Source organism: Suricata suricatta, chromosome 4 (genome assembly GCF_006229205.1).
Source record: "Suricata suricatta isolate VVHF042 chromosome 4, meerkat_22Aug2017_6uvM2_HiC, whole genome shotgun sequence".
Taxonomy (NCBI): domain Eukaryota; kingdom Metazoa; phylum Chordata; class Mammalia; order Carnivora; family Herpestidae; genus Suricata; species Suricata suricatta.
Genome location: NC_043703.1, coordinates 157,845,936 through 157,862,165, shown reverse-complemented (window position 1 = coordinate 157,862,165; position 16,230 = coordinate 157,845,936). Strand labels below are relative to the sequence as shown.

The window sequence follows — 16,230 nt, the reverse complement described above, 5'->3', positions numbered from 1 at the left end:
TAAAGAACGATAATATATAATTTCATTGTTGCAAAACACTTTAGAAAAATATCTAGCATGTCCGTGTATCTGCATATACACCCAGAAAGTCACATTAGAGAAAGGACTCTGGGATCTGGTACCTGGAAGGCACAGGATGACATTTTTTCAATAATATGCTTCTGACTTTTTTTTTTACTAGGAGTAATTAAAAATGAAAAGCTAGGAAAATCCTTGACAAGTAGGGAGGCTGCGGATCAGAAGTACTGCGGTCTAGAGGAGCACGTGGCGGATTCGCAGAAGGCTGCGTGCAGGACGCACGACCACGACCACGACCCGGGCGCCTCCAAGCGCAGGACGCCCGAGGTCACGGCGCCGCGCCTGCGGGTCTCACCTCCCTAACGCTGCCGCGGTGTCATCACCGCCAGTTCATCGCCGAGGAAACTCCGCCTCAGGGAAATAATTCGGCCGTAAAACTAGTAAGTAGCAGAGAGCTGGGACCCGGGGCAGAGCGCCTCCAGTTAAGAACAAGACTGCTGCCGTTCCCGTGGAGCGGGCGATGCTCGGCTAGCTCCTGCCGGTCAACGTCAAAGCCAGACCGGACGCACGAGGGGGCGGTCTGCAGCGGCAGAAACACCGGGAGCGGCAGCAACGCTCCATACGAGAAGCAAGCCGGTCGCCTGTGGCTCCACTGGCACCCTGCGCTGACAGCAGTGACTGTGCGGGGGTCGAACTCACAAACCGTGAGATCATGACCTGAGCTGAAGTCAGATGCGGAACCAACTGAGCCCGCAGGCGCCCCAAGCTACTGTGTCTCTAAGTAAAAGTCCACTCGTTATCAAACGTAAAACAAATATTTAAAAAACTAAAGGCAACGCCCACTCACCTCCACTGTCCCCGTGGCAAACAGGCCATGCACCAAGTTTATGTCACACACGTTGTTCTCCCTAAAACAGTAAAGCAGCGATGGAGAGCGTTACCATCTCTGTCAGGCGGAAGGGACCCTCCGCGAACCTTCTAGACAAACAGCCCTGTCCTGTGGGAAGGAGACCCACAGGCTCCCCCTCCCTCACCTCGTGTGCAGAACACCCAACCCGCCAGGCGGAGGAGACAGGAGAATGAAGGCTCATTCTACGTCCGCAGTGTTCTCTCCCTCGGCAGAAGGAGCGCGGGCGGCTACTAGGCCGGCCCTGAGGCAAGACCAGCCTGAGCTGGGCAGACTAGTCGGAGCCTCATCTTTTTCTGTGAAATGGGCACATCGCCCACCTCTTCCGGTTGTTGCGAGGATTACATGAAGCAAATTACAAAATGCTCAGCAGGGCACCCAGACAAGACACTCAGTAATGATAAGTAATAGCTGTTATAAGTAGGGAAGTGTGCAGCTGGAGCGCAGACCAGTTCTTACTACTCAACGAGACACCTTGAAGCTATTCCCGCTTATGTTTCTCTAAAGACAAGAAGAGCCTGCAAGCCGATGTGAAAACATTTCCAAGAGGTAAGTCACCTCATCTTTAGCACTACGTGTTCTTCCAACCTCTAAAAACCCTTTCGAAGCAATAAGAAAAACCCAACAAGTTCTTTATACACTTGGAGGAGAAGTAATCCAGCTCCCGCCCCGTGCTGGCTGTGACCGTGCACTTACCCCCTCTGCGCCTCAGCTGTCCTGTCTGTAAAATGGAGACACTAATAGCACCTACTGTAAAACTGTTGTAAGTTTAAAACGAGTTTATATATATAACATATATATAATGCTCATGTTATATTTTATATATAGTTATATATATTTTTTAGTGAATAGCCATTTCACTATTATTACTGTTACTGTTACTCAATATTATTATTACGACAAATTTATTCTGAAGGCTTTCTCTTTGAATAAAACAAAAAGACAGATGGTAATGTATGATAAAAGGAAAACCTGAAAAAACTGTAGATGTCTGCCAGTAAGAACATAAAAAATAAAATGTAGAAAATGAAACTCCAAGTTAAATCAAAATGTCTCCACAAGAGATAATATCACAGAACAGGGGCGCGTGGGTGGCTCAGTCGGTTAAGTGTCCGCCTTCAGCTCAGGTCATGATCTCACAGTTCATGGGTTCGAGCTCCACATCGAGCTCTGTGCTGACAGTTCAGAGCCTGGAGCTGCTTCAGATTCTGTGTCTCCCTTTCTCTCTCTCTCTCTCTGCCCCCCTCCCTCTCCTGCTCTGTTTCTGTCTCTCAAAAATAAACATTAAAAAAAATTTTTTTTAATATCACAGAACAAAATCCTAAGAATTTAAAGAACACTGCAAAAAAATAATAAAGCAGACTCTCAGTGAGTTATAAAATTTTCTAGTATGGTCAAAAAGTTAGTTTAAAGAAACCACCCAGGTCTTTTAGTGAATTTTACATTCAAGAAAAATTGAAGCTCTTTTTAATGAAGTTGCCCAGAGCCCGGCTTCCATGCGACAAGCTGAGAACTTGAGCGTCTGGCTCCCCCTCCTGGCCGACAGAAGCCCCGCGTTCTGACCACAAGACACTCACGCAGCATCCGTCTGCAGGGGGTTCAAGTACCGTCCTTGCTCTAAGTTTAATCTATAAACTTCAGAGCTGCAAAGTAATGAGTAACGTTAGAAACCTGGTAAACTGCAAAAACTCTGCTTTTAGTGAATATAAATTAAACAGACATTTGTCAGTACAGGTACACGCATATGTGCACACACAGGCTTGCGAGGCATTACACCTCTCCATATAACACACCAAAACATCTTTCCAGCCCAAAAATAATCACCTTATTTGTGAGTTTGTTCGTGTATAAAAGTGATTTAAACAACTCACGTGCCAAGGAAATATTATGAAGTTATTAAGAAGAATAGTATTTAAAATTAGCACAGAGAATACAAGATCCAAGAGGGATCTATAGGTACATACAAGACTAGTAGGAAAAACAGCGAAATACTATTAGGGTGACATGATTGTGGGGTTCTTTTTCTTTATATTTTTTAAAATATTCTCCCAAGTTTCCAAAATGATGTATCGTGTTTATCATCATATAGAAGGTGGCATGAAAAACAAAGATTTAAAACGTCAAGCAACGGGGCTACACAACCAACGTCACCACGACGACCCATCAGGCACCCGCGTGGCTCCGGAATCAGAGCACCGCCCTAATAAAAGCCGCTTCCTAACTGAGCAGGTACTTCAGAACGACACCCTTTGAAGGATCACATCTTATCCTCTCTCAGCTCCTCTCTTCGATTTTAAGAACAAGTTGGAGGTGGAAAGGACGAACAGGGGTGGTCAGACCCGGTACCTTGCGCCAACAAAATACAAGTCACAGGACGGACAGTGGTAGGAGAAATCTCTTCCGAACTTCGGTATTCTGGTTTTGTAGTAAAAACCTGATTGTGAGTGAAATTCAATGTATCGATCATTATGTAAAAAAACAATCTGAAAGAGAAAGGAGAAAATCTGTTTGCGGAGGTTTCTAGGAAGAGCCTTTAGTTCGTCATCACTAGAACTGACAAAGCAGGAGACACTGACCTCTCCCACCCCCTCTGTAAATGCGCACGGACACACGCGCCAACTGTCCACGGTGACTAAGGACTGGGACTAAGAATCAAACCATTCCCCCACCTTCTGAATGCCCTCCTGCACCCAAGACAGCATCTCTGGCCTTCTAACAGAGACCGGGAGCTGCCCTTCTTGAATCCGGCCCCGGCACTTTAGAATGTAGGGCACTGCTCAGCAACTTCCATGAGTAATGTCCTATTTTATGAAGAACACAGTTTGATAACCACACAGTCAGCACTCAGGGTTTGGTAAACTCCCTGTATCTTAAAAATCTGCAGATGGTATTTGAAAGCAAATCCATCAACATCTAGAGAAAATAATTATAAACTGCATGTCCCCGAACATGTGATTAATGACCACCGCAGGCAGGAGAATGAACTGGGCTCCCGTCTCCGGAACTGAGGACACTACATAAAGGCACATCGGCTCAGAAAACTCAATCTTCCCTCCAGATGACACCTGATATCATTAAAATTTTATTTTATTTTTAAAAATTTATCATTTTAAATTGAATGAGGTACTCTACTGACAACTCTGTAAACACAAAAACGACCTAACAGTTGAAAGATGAACTGATGGAACCAAAACGAGGAAAGGAGAAACTACATCTATTAGCTGTGTTCTGAGCTGTCTCAGAACTGTTCCACAGCCCCCTATTTGCAATGTAAGGAAATTACGCACACAGCAACGCATTTTACTTCTCACACAGGAAAGCCACGTGGTAAATAACACTAGTTTAAGTGCAAAAATTAAAAATCACAAACCTAAAATCTAACATGGTCTAAAAAAGATGGCCACTCCTAATTCTTGACAACGCAGGTAAAGTTTCATGTGAGATACAGGAACCTTATTTTGATCCGACTGGCCAAAGGCTCTTGCTATCACTGTTGTTTAAAAAGGTACTTTACAGGCACCTGTGTGGCTCAGTCGGTTGAGCGTCAGGCTTCGGCTCAGGTCATGATCTCACAGTTCGTGGGTTCGAGCCCTGTGTCAGGCTCTGTGCTGACAGCTAAGAGTCTGGAGCCTATCTTCAGATTCTGTGTCTCTCTCTCTCTCTGACCCTCCCCTGCTCACGCTGTCTCTCTCTCTCAAAAATAAATAAAACATAAAAAAAAATTTAAAAAGATACTCTAACATCACACATGTAAAACTTAAAATAATTCGTAGAAAATAATAGGCTTTATTTTACCACACAGCCATTTTTAATGTAACAACGGGAACATCATAAAAATACTTATCATGACTTCTTGGGAACAGCCAGTAACCCACACTATACTATGAAGCGTACCTTTGAATAGTCATCAGACAAAGTTTCAAAGGTGACAACTGAAAAACAAGAAATAGGAAGAAAAATTACAATTTCGAATCCACATTCCTCATAAAAAACGCAGACTTAGGGCAAAGATTTTTCAACACAAAAATTACATACAAATACCAGCCCCCCCGCTTTTCTGTCCTTCCATAAAACAAGAAGACAGCTGCCATATTATATTGACACCAAAACACCAAATGGAAAATTAAAAGCTTTATAATTTCTCAGTGCAGATCAACCAGATTTTCTGCAGAACTGAGGCTAATTAAATAAACTCGCAAAACATTAACAACTTCCAAATTCTGCCAGTTTTTCTGAAATGCCCAAAACAGACATAAAAGAACATTCAAAAAATTATTTCTTTAAAAAAGAGATCAGCAGCTTTGTACTCATCCGCCCGCTAGACATGAAGATGCAAACAGCTGTTACTCACAGCGTGTGGCGTTTGTGCTGTTTTTTAAAAAGGAAAGGGTAAAACAAGCTGAAGACCACTTAGCCCGTCACCCGCTCTCCTCCCGAACACCAGCCCCAGCAGCCTGACAGAAGGACCTGCACTTCCCCTGCCCCCGCCCCCCACGGCCGCAACCCTTCTCTGCAGGGGACGAGCCAGGAGCGCCGTGAGCCCCCCGTGAGCCCCCGTGCCTGCGTCACACCAGACAGCCGAGGGGACATTCACAATCCTGTGAGCCCTTTAAAGCCAGCGTTTTCTTCTGCTGCTGGCCGAAGGGAAGGGAGGGACTCGAAGCAGAAGGACCTCAGGAGCAGGTGCGGCCTGGAGGTGACAGCCAGGTGGCAGGGAAGGCAGGCTGACAGCCGCCAGGAGACGGAACCTCGGTCCTAACAGCACAACCAGCCGCATCTGCCCCCCTGGGAGAGCTTCGAGGCGGATTCCTGCCCGGAGTCCTGCCCGGGGCGGGAGTCAGAGCCAGGCGGCCGCTGACACCCAGAAAGCAGCCCTGCGCACAGAACACCGCGTGTGCAGCGCCAATGAACTTCACCTACACGCAAGCTACCACAGCCAGTCAGCGGACACCACATTCATGGTGCTTTCTTCCGCAGCAAAGAAAAGAACACACGGCCCCTTCCCGTTTGAAAAAGCAGGAGAGTCAGGGCGCCTGGGTGTCTCGGTGGGTTAAGTGTCTGACTCTTGATTTTGGCTCAGGTCATGATCTCACGGTCTGTGAGTCTAAGCAGTGGGCAGCCTCCGTGGAATTTTCTCTCTCCTTCTTTTTCTCTGCCCCTCCCCCCACTAGTGCATGTGCACCCTCCCTCCCTTTCTCTCAAAATAAACTTAAAAAATTTTTTAAAAAACAGAAAACCAGCAACATATAAAAATGCTATTTTCAGGAGTATAAATTTAATCTCTTACCTTCTGAATCTAAACACCTTTCAAATTTCAAGGATAACTGGTAGGTGTCGTAACATCGCACCCGCGGTTTATATGTTCCTATAAAAAAAATTAGCGTGATGTAAAATGTAGTAAAGGAGGTACTTTTCACGGTCACTATCCCACAGACAGGTTAAGTACACTTTCCTTCAGAGGTAAGCAGAATTCATTACAACCACATGAAAGAAAAAGAATTTAAGATCATCCCCGCCCCAACATCCTGAGAAAACCAGCAAAGGATATAAACAAGCAAGTCACAGAAAATGAAATACAAGTAACTAATAAACTTCACAAATAACGTAACAAAGTAGATGAAAACAGTGATATAGTGATTGTCCATCAGAATGGCAAAGATTAAAAAACAGTTAATATCTGTGTAAGTGAGAATGCCAAAAAATAGAAAAGTACTTGCCTACATTCGGAGATTAGTATAAATTGTCACAACTTCTTCGGAGGACAACCTGGCAAATCTGTAAAATGTGTGACGTTTATACACCTTGAATCTGTATTTCAAGGGATACAAATTTGTCCTAGAGAAACACACCCACAAGCGCACCAAAGACACGGTGTTCACTGCAGAGCTGTGGGCAAATGGCCAAAAACTGAAAGCAAATACAATGTATACGGACATGGAAAGGGTTAAATAAATGATGGCAAATCATCCCACAGCTGATGAGGATGACCCAGGCCTGTCCCTACAGGGGAAGCTGCCACAGCACCCCACCAAGCAAGAGAACGAGTGCAGAGCACAGGGAAGGGCCGGGGAGCCGCGCCTACAGCCCCACGCCGTCGAAGTCGACGCTGACGGTGAGCACCACGGTCACAGGAAGTTGGGACGAATACGCACAGTGACACTTTATCTCCGTGAAGTGCAATTTTAGGGCCTTTCACACTTTATCTGATGCAGTTCTGTAATGTTTGCATTTTTTGTAAGTTTATCATGTTTGCAATCAAAACAAGAAAAAGATCAGTCTTTAAAGCTTATAGGTTTTTTTTTTAAAAAAAGGATGAGGCAGTCTTTGAGTCGCTAAGACCTCATTCAGAAATGGTATATAGTATAACCGACCTATGCACACATATTATGTATAATATGTGTTATATATTATGTAATTGTTGATGTAAATAAAACTATATACACTATATATAATTCATGCATATGAACTGGAAACTAAGATATGTGCTAATACCGAGATACTCGTTAACAAAAAAGAGACTGACATGTAGATGTATAAAAGTTCTGTCAAGGGGCGCCTGGGTGGCTCAGTCGGTTAAGCCTCCTTAAGCCTCCGACTTCGGCTCAGGTCAGATCTCACGTTCGTGGGTTCGAGCCCCGCGTCAGGCTCTGTACTGACAGCTAGCTCAGAGCCTGGAGCCTGCTTCCGGTTCTGTGTCTCCTTCTCTCTCTGCCCCTCCCCCTCTCATGCTCTGTCTCTCTCTGTATCAAAAATAAATAAAACATTTAAAATAAATAAATAATAAAAGTTCTGTCAAATAAGAAAGTGTGTGGAAAAGGGATATAAATGGACATTAAGTCAGCAAAAAAAAAAAAAAATTCGTGCACAATACACAGGATTTAGGAACAAAGATCAGAGCCAAACCACACTGGATAATGCTCTTCTAAATTATAACATATTAAAAGTTACCTATGTTTCATGGCTTTTTGATGCTGATGAATAAATACTACTAAGAACGAATCTTAGTGGCATAAATAACGTCAGCCCATTACACAGAAAATTATGTTAAAAGCAACGCTTCCTCGAACTCTCGTTCATTGTCGGCAGGAGTGTAAAACGACCTGACCGTCTTGGACAAAGTGTGGCACCTCCCCTGGGTGCCCGCAGGGTCCTCCAAAACGAGCCCGTGGGCCACCGCTCACTGTGCTTTATCAGTGATACTAAAAATAAATCAGTCCAGGTGTCCAGCAAATGGAGAATGGACCGATGGTCTGTTCTTACAAAGTTATCCTATTTGGTAAGAAGAAAAAACCACGGACACATGTGACAACACGGACGGATCTCGAAGTCCTAAGAAGATAAATCTCACATAAAGGATACGTGGTGTATGATGACATTTCCATAAAGTTTCAAGACAGGCTAAAAACCAGGCCGCAGAGCAGTGGCTGCCAGCGCCTGGGTGGGATCAAGATGGATTGTGAGGGGCCCGAAAGAAGTTTCTGGGTGAAAGGAATGTTCTAGATCTTAACTGGGGTTTGGTCTACATAGGTGAATGCATCTGTCAAAACTCCTCAAAAGATCTGTGCATTTCACTGGATGAAAATCTACCTAAAAGGAAAAATCTTCCTTTTAGGAAATATGGTCTGGTTAATGGTCTATGTGCTGAGGTATTTGTGGGAAAATTCTACTGGGATCTGCGACCCGCTCTGGAATGCATCAAAAAGCAGGATTAAAAAAAAGGATGGACTGGTGGATGGACAGACAGAGACAGGTAAATATGATCAAGCAAAATACTACTGAGAATCTAGGTGGTGGGTGAAAAGATGTTCACTGTACAATTTTTTCTGTATGTTTGAAATTTTTTATAATAAAATGTTAAGGTAATAAAAAAAAGTGGCCTTTCCCACCCTACCATTTCCTGCTATAAAATGTATGGAATTCATAACCAAAAACACACTTACCCGTTGCTAAGATATACTGCCCATCTTTTGACACCTTAATTGTGGTACAAACAGTAGGCATCTCAAAATCCTGAATAAGTTCGATTCTCCTACGGACATCTACAAATGGAGGAAGAAAGGACGGATTTCACGACCAGGTGCTTATTTTATCTCCTACGAAGACCCAGCATGCAGAGTGGTCACGATGAACAGGTCACCAATGTCCCAGTGCCTCCAAGCATTGGAACACAGCCCTGCCCATCCTGCGGGAAGGTTCCTTAGCCCATACCTTAGCTTTCTAAGCTTAGCAGTTTTTACTTTTTAAAAAGAAAAAGTATCATCACGAATTGGGGGAAAAAAAAAGCCGTCCACAATGGTGTATCAAACATCTGGTTTCAAGAGCCCGAGGGGGGAACGGAACCACTATCATTATTCAGCCACGGCGGAGACAAAAATCTTGCCATCTTTTCCCTCCTAAATAATAACAAGTTTAAACCTTCAAAATCTTAAGTTTATGTAAGAAACTGCTACCACGCTGACTTTTGCCTCTGTCGGCACCATGGCTCTGAGCCTGGGGGACCCAGGCAAGATTAAGATTCAGAGCAATCTCTCTGGATCAAAAGGCTAACACTGACTCTCACGAAACCTGGGTCCCTTCTACAATCCACACAATGTGTCCACTGCAGGGGCATTTATGACTCCAGGGCACAGAACTGCCTTGCTTGTTGAATTAAACCCAAATAGAAGATTCAAACCAACTGAGTAGGAATGGCCCACTCGAAATGGAAGACCCACAATAGTTTTGAGATGGGCTGGGAGAAAGGGTTGATGAAGAGTTTTTTCTCTAAGTCATCTGAATCTGTTTTCTATACTCTAGGACGCTAGAGTAGAACATGGCGGGAGCGGGGGGTGGTCAGAGGAAACTGGAATCAGTGGACATTACTAAAGGAGCAGTTCTTGTTTTCTCTGCATTCAAAGTTTTCATTTCCTACCTTCAGAACTATCTGCACAAAGCCCTCTCTTCCAAAATGCTTGCGTTGGGGTACTTATCTCATACGTAGAAATCCCTTCCAACACCGTAGACTTTGAATTTTACAGACTAATTTAAACAACATATATGGAAAGATAAATCACCTTTCATATGTGACACGTTGTAATGGAGAAAACTTGCTCAAAACAAAACCAATTAAAAGCCTTAAACTTATGAATCAGGAAGAGAATGACTCAGTGTGACACCGGGGTCCTCCCTGCTAACGTGAGATGAAATGTGTGAGCAGGCAAAGGTCACCCCTAGGGGGACTTCGCCTGCTTTGCAGGATGCCTGGGAGCTGTGATCCGCCATCCCTCAAAACAAAACAAAACAAAACACTGATCTCGGATTCTTCCCGATTCTTCCCAGCCACTACATGCGAAAGAGCAGAAATCTGCAACGATCTGGTATGAAAATGCCGATACTCTGGCAAACAGAGCAATTCTGGCCCCGTCTGGGTCCTCTGCGCCCCAGCACACGCTGCAGGTCTGGCGAGACCGCGGGCCCTGGTGGCGCCGTCACCTGAGCCTCGTCTCTGGGGCACCTGCGCAGCCGAGAGCCGGCCGGGGCCGGCCGTGTCTCCTCTGCACAAATGGCAGGCTTGCTCACCGCCACTACGGAGGCAGCGACTTCTCACGCTAGGGGTGACTCAGCCGCCCCACGGACCCCGTGTGCCCAGCGGCCGTGGGCTGTGTCGAGCGCCCTGTAGGACTCAGGGTGAGGGGAGTCAGCCGGGGTACGCTGGCACTGGTGCCATCTGCAGTGCCAAGCTGAGTAAGGGCGCCCTGTCTCCCACCCACGAGTCCTGCCGCTACCACTATGGGCCGTGAAATAGTACCAGGCGAACTCATGTTAGAATTCACCCCACGCCCACCAGGAACATATCAACCCCAACAAAAGGATTTTTAGGAAGAAAAAAGGCAAAAGCTCATTTTTAACTGCACTGTATTTTTGTAAACCTGCACCTAAATCCGATAACAACCACCGTGTGACAGCGTGTGGCCAGAGTGAGGAAAACTAACGCTCACCGACATCCTTCTTCTGTAGAGCTCTCTTCTTCCTGTCCGAAAGCCACTGAAAGAAAATGAAGACACTTTGTTTTAAAACATACTTACTTTGTCTGCTTACAAAAATGCTCACGTTAAAAAATAAAACTTTACAGGAATATATTAACGTATAAAGTGAACATATGCTATAATCCCAACCCTGTTAACATATCCCCCGGGTTTCCTTCTTGTATATATTTACATGTATCAGGCAATACGATTTATTCATTTTATTTATGACTATTTTCTTAATGTTTATTTTTGAGAGAGATCGAGCGCAAGCCAGGAGAGGGGCAGAGAGAGGGAGACCCAGAATCCAAAGCAGGCTCCGGGTGCTGTCAGCACAGAGCCCGACGAAGGGCCCAAACACACAGACCGTGAGATCATGACCTGAGCGGAGGTCAGACGCTTAACTGGCTGAGCCATCCAGGCGCCCACAGACATTTTAGAACAACTACATTTTACACAAAAGAAAACTAATTCGTTGGGAAGTAATAAACCTCAAATATTATTGGTTACCACTAATATATGGAACAACTTTACGTGAAATATTAAAAAGCAAAACATTGAAAGAAGAAAGTTTCTTAAACATATTTTTTGCAAAAATCAAAACTAGATCATTAAGCAAATAGCTGATACTTGATAATACAGAAATGACAGTTTTAAGTCATATTAACTGACAGAAGTTTTGGTTTTGCTTTGGGAGAGAGAGCGCACACACAGGCCGGGGCGAAGGCCAGAGGCAGAGAGAGAATCTTCAGCAGGCTTCGTGCTCAGCGTGGAGCCTGACTCGGCCTCCATCCCATCACCCCTGGGATCTCGACAGGAGTTGAAATCAAGAGTCAGATGCTCAACTGACTGAGTCACCCAGGCGCCCCTGACAGATTTTATTCTGAAATTACTGTAGCTCAACTTAGCAGAGGGCCTAACTCTAAAGCCCAAGGCTTTCAGGAGGCCCATCTACCCCATCCACAGTCATGGTCTCCCCAGCTACCGCTGTTTGCACAAAGGAGCTCAGATGAAAGCCCAACAAGGACTTCCAACCGCCCTAGCGAATACCCAAACTTCCCACTTAGGCTACAAGGCCGACTCCCCAGCCTTCCCTGCCCCTCTGTCTCCCCTCAGCACAGCCACACCTGGGCCTCCTGGTCTCTCCAGCGTGTCAAGGGCATTCCCATCTGGGGACATTTAGACTTTCTGTTCTCTCAACACTGAAAACTCTTCCCGTCTTCTCATTATCCAAGTTTCTGCTCAATTATCACCTCTGACAGAGAGGCCTTCCCTGAAGGCTTTATCCACTTCGGCCTCAACACTTTTTTTTTTTTTTCACAATTTTTATTTAAATTCTAGCTAATTGGTTTCAGGAGTAAAATCCAGTGATTCACCGCTTACATACGAGACCCAGTGCTCACCCCAACAAGTGCCCTCCTCAATGCCCACCACCCATCTAGCCAGCCCCCGCCTCCAGCATCCTTCAATTTGTTCTCTATCGTTAAGAGTCTCTGTGGTTTGTTTCCCTCTCCCTTTCCCCGCCCCCAATGCTCTCTTCTAGCCCGTTCATTGAAGCTGTCTTCTTGTTTGCTCACTTATTTGCTTCCTCTTCCCCAACAGGGAACCTTATCCGATGCGTCCACCATGTATTCGAACACTTAGAACAGGGCTGCCGGCATGCGATTAGTTACTTCTCAACAAATGCCCAGAATGATCAGAACGAGAAAGACTAGGCCGTGTTGACAAACAGTTGGAAGATGAGGGGTTATCTGGCCTGAATTCTGAAAAGGAAGGAAGACTCTAATCACAGACTCCAGATCTTTCTGGGGTGGGCATGACGAAGATGAGCTCTCCGTTTATTCAGATTTCAAAGGGCAAGAGTGAGGAAACCAACACCTGCATGCTATAAGATGACGTTTCAAAACGAGTATCTAGCAAGTAATCCTAAAATGGAAATGAGCTTCTGCTAGAAGTTTCCTCTCACTGGCAGTGCCTGGACAGAGGCTTGACCATCACTTATAAGAAAAAAAAAAAAAAAAAAAAAAAACAACCAAAACAAAAACCAAGCCTCAGATCCTAGGTGTGTGAGCTTGGACAAGTCACCCTTCCCATGCTGGGTCTGCGGCATATCTTAACATGAGAAGACTGTCCAAGAATCCAGCCCACTCCCAGCCCCAACTCTGAGGTCCTAAGACTCGATGGAACCAAGTTAAAGGTTAGCAAGGCTCAGGAATTACTGCCCTCTACACCACACAAGTCTGCAGGCGCAAAGTCTGCGACCGGTTTTTCGTGCTCGCTTGCTGGATCTCTACAACAAGAATCCAGCAAACAGCTGATAGGCGGACATTAAAATGGTTGCGGGGGGGCGGGGGGGTGGAGACGCCCGTAATCAATCGGTCCAAACACGCTTTCCTCCTCGGTGCGGCAGAGACTGGGACCCTCCCCAGAAGCCCAAAGGGACGCGCCGCCTGTTCGAGAGAATTCTGCAAAAGTTCCAGCGAAGCTCATCGCCCCCGATCACCCGCCGCCCAGCTTCTGGCGCGGGGACAGCAGCGTCCTCGACGACCAGCAGCCAGCAGCTCCTGCGGGCACGGCCGCTCGCGCCCCCCGCCCCGAGCCTCCCCGGGCCAGGGCCAGGTGAACACGGAGACCAGGGCCGCGGAGAGGGGCGTCGGCCTCGAGGGGAGGGGGACCTCGAAGAGCCTCACCTCAGGCAGAGACTTGCCGCAGCTGAGACTGTAGATCTTCACCTCGTTGAGGCTGGACACCTGCATGGCTGGACAGAGCAGCGGCGACCCACGTTCCTGCGCGAACCTCGGAAGCTCAGCGTGTTCCCGGCTCGACTGGGCGGCGTGCGGCGCCGGCGCCGGCTGATGACGCAACCGGGGCGCCGGAAGCGCGTCCGTTCCCGGAGGAGGGGGCGTGGCCAAGTGAGGGGAGGGCGCGGCGCGGCGCGAGTGGGACTCCGGTGAGGCCACCCCGAGACCGGGAGGACCGGGAGCCGCGGTGTGCTCCACTGCCCGCCGAGAACGTTAGCAAGCCCCGAGGGTCGCTGTCCTGGCCGAAGTGACACCTCCCGACTGGGGCAGGTGGTGCTGGCCGGCGAGCGGTGGCCTTGGGGGCCGGATCAAGGGAACCCACTCTGAGAAGGCAGCCCCTGAGCCAATCCAGAGTATTCAGAGTGGATTCGTCTCTCCTCTACAGGGTTTCTTTCAGCAACACTACATTACAAATAAATGCTCTTTCAACTTGATGTATAACGATGTTACTTGCGGGGTGGCTGGGGGCTCAGTCAATTAATCGTCCAAGTCATGATTTTGTCTCAGGTCATGCATGATTCCAGCTCTGAGGGCCTGCTTGGGAGAATCTCCCTTTCTCTCTCCCTCTCTCTCTCAAATAAACATTATTTTATAATGTTACGTTCACCTAGATTTGTTTGGCATTCATCCACTAAGGAGTGAGAGCAAAGAAAAAGCATACTAGGGGAAAAATGATAAAAAGAGTGGTTGTGGTGCCTGGGTCCGTTAAGAGGCTGGCTTTGGCTGGGGGCATGATCTCATGGTTCACAAGTTCAAGTCCCACATAGGGCTCCATGCTGACAGTTCAGACCCTAGAGCCTGCTTCAGATTCTGTGCTCCCTCTCTCTCTGCTCCTCCCCTGCTCACATTCTGGCTCCAAAAGTGAAAAAATGTTAAAAAAAAAAAAAAGGAGTGGGCATCAAAGATGAAGTGCTTTCAATCCTGCTGTCTTTTGAGACAGCTGTGTGACAGCAACGACAGACACAGCCCCTCACTACATATTGTTTTCAGAAAGTTCACAGGCTCTCTGTTGATTGTCCAACTGCACAGAGAACTGCCTTTCCTGCTGCCAAGATGTGAGAACTGGAGAATTTTTCGCTTAGATGAAAAGTTAAGGGGAAAGTGTAGGTTAACAGCAGTCAAATGTGTCCCTTTACATTTGTACCATAGTATTCACATCACTTACATGTAGCTAAGATGGGTCATTTTGGGCACAGGGTATATTAGTTTATGGCAGGGTGAGGGCTTCTGGGCTTAGCTTGTTTTTGTTGTAACTGTCCTCCAAGTTCCAGTCCAGGCTCTATCTTCTACTTGAGAGTTTCTTTGAGGAAATTTGCAGGCAACCTCCTTGGGGAAGCGGTGTGCCATGTAGAAAGATCATGGGCTTCACAGGAATCATAAGATAGGCCTTTTAGGCAAATCATAAAAATAGAAAGCACTTATTTTCCAAAATATGCAGGACGATTTCCAAGAAATCTTGAATACTTTTGTACAAAAATGATTACTTCTATTATTTCAAGAATGTATTGTAAAAGCTCATTGATTGTAAAACACAATAGTATCTCACTTATTAAGTGCTATGTGTAAGAAGATACATAGATCTATCATACTAATTTTGATAATTAAGGGCCGCAGCCCATTTCACCATACAATCTGATATCCCACGGACCCCTAAATTTGCCTTCTCATTCATTAGTACCAGTTTTATTATTCTAGTTTTGAATCTTTGTTTCCACTAATCTAGATTCTGGAATGCTTTCCATTTCTCCCTATACCCAGATTCCACCAGCTCCTCAAAGCTTGCCTTTTGAATGTCTTGCTCATTCTTCTATCCATTCACTGTGCTGTATAAATACCTTTATGGCAACTGTATCTTTTTGCTAGATTTTTAAAAATTTATTACTAGAGAGAGAGAGAGAGAGAGAGAGAGAATCCCAAGCGGACTCTACACTCAGCACAGAGCCCAATGCAGGGCTTGAACCCACAAACTGCAAGGTCATGACCTGAGCTGAAATCAAGAGCCAGACTCTCAACCAGCTGAGCCCCCAGACGCCCTGGAAGTGTGATAGGATATTAAACGCATGTCTGTATCCCCAGCTTCGACAATGCACACGTGACGCACCTGTTTCATTTATTCCCTCACCACTCCCTCATCGTTGGGTTATTTTGAACCATTTTGAAGCAATTCTGTGGCAAATCTCTTTGTGGACTGTACTGTACTTGTCTGGCCATCCCCTCCATCTAGACCTGGTGGCAGCCCTGAGCCTTATTTCATCTCTGGGTTCTCTGGGCCCAAACCAATGCCTTGTAGGTAGCACACTTTCAGTAAGTATTTCTTGATAAAAATGAATCAATTAACTTATCACTGCTCAGGTCCTAATTCTTTGATCCATACATCTCGGCCTTAGGTGATTTTAAAAACAGCAGATCTCTATATCAGATGATTATGGTTTCAAACACATCCATTTAAACATCTCGTGTCTCCAACAAGAAATGTCAGAGCTTAGAGTCAGGACCTCAG

At 46.0% G+C, this 16,230-nt stretch overlaps 1 protein-coding gene and 1 non-coding gene across 3 annotated transcripts in view; one reads left to right on the top strand and one right to left on the bottom strand.

Moving 5' to 3' along the window:
- The window catches only part of NOL10 (nucleolar protein 10), a 79,646-nt gene extending 65,864 nt beyond the window's left edge, over positions 1–13,782 (bottom strand). Inside the window, exons 1-8 of one of the 2 annotated variants that reach the window (XM_029938305.1) lie at positions 13,620–13,782; positions 10,903–10,948; positions 8,866–8,964; positions 6,213–6,290; positions 4,820–4,857; positions 3,272–3,408; positions 2,503–2,568; positions 866–926 (exon numbers count right to left, since the gene is read on the bottom strand). In XM_029938305.1, the coding sequence (XP_029794165.1) occupies positions 866–926; positions 2,503–2,568; positions 3,272–3,408; positions 4,820–4,857; positions 6,213–6,290; positions 8,866–8,964; positions 10,903–10,948; positions 13,620–13,685 (591 nt within the window). In that variant the 5' untranslated portion in view covers positions 13,686–13,782. The remainder of the gene's footprint in view (positions 1–865; positions 927–2,502; positions 2,569–3,271; positions 3,409–4,819; positions 4,858–6,212; positions 6,291–8,865; positions 8,965–10,902; positions 10,949–13,619) is intronic. The other variant, XM_029938306.1, reaches the window with a different exon arrangement.
- Positions 10,035–10,186, top strand: LOC115290874. Its single transcript, XR_003908265.1, has one exon. It is a non-coding gene; the product is annotated as a U12 minor spliceosomal RNA (small nuclear RNA).
- Positions 13,783–16,230: the final 2,448 nt, after the last annotated feature.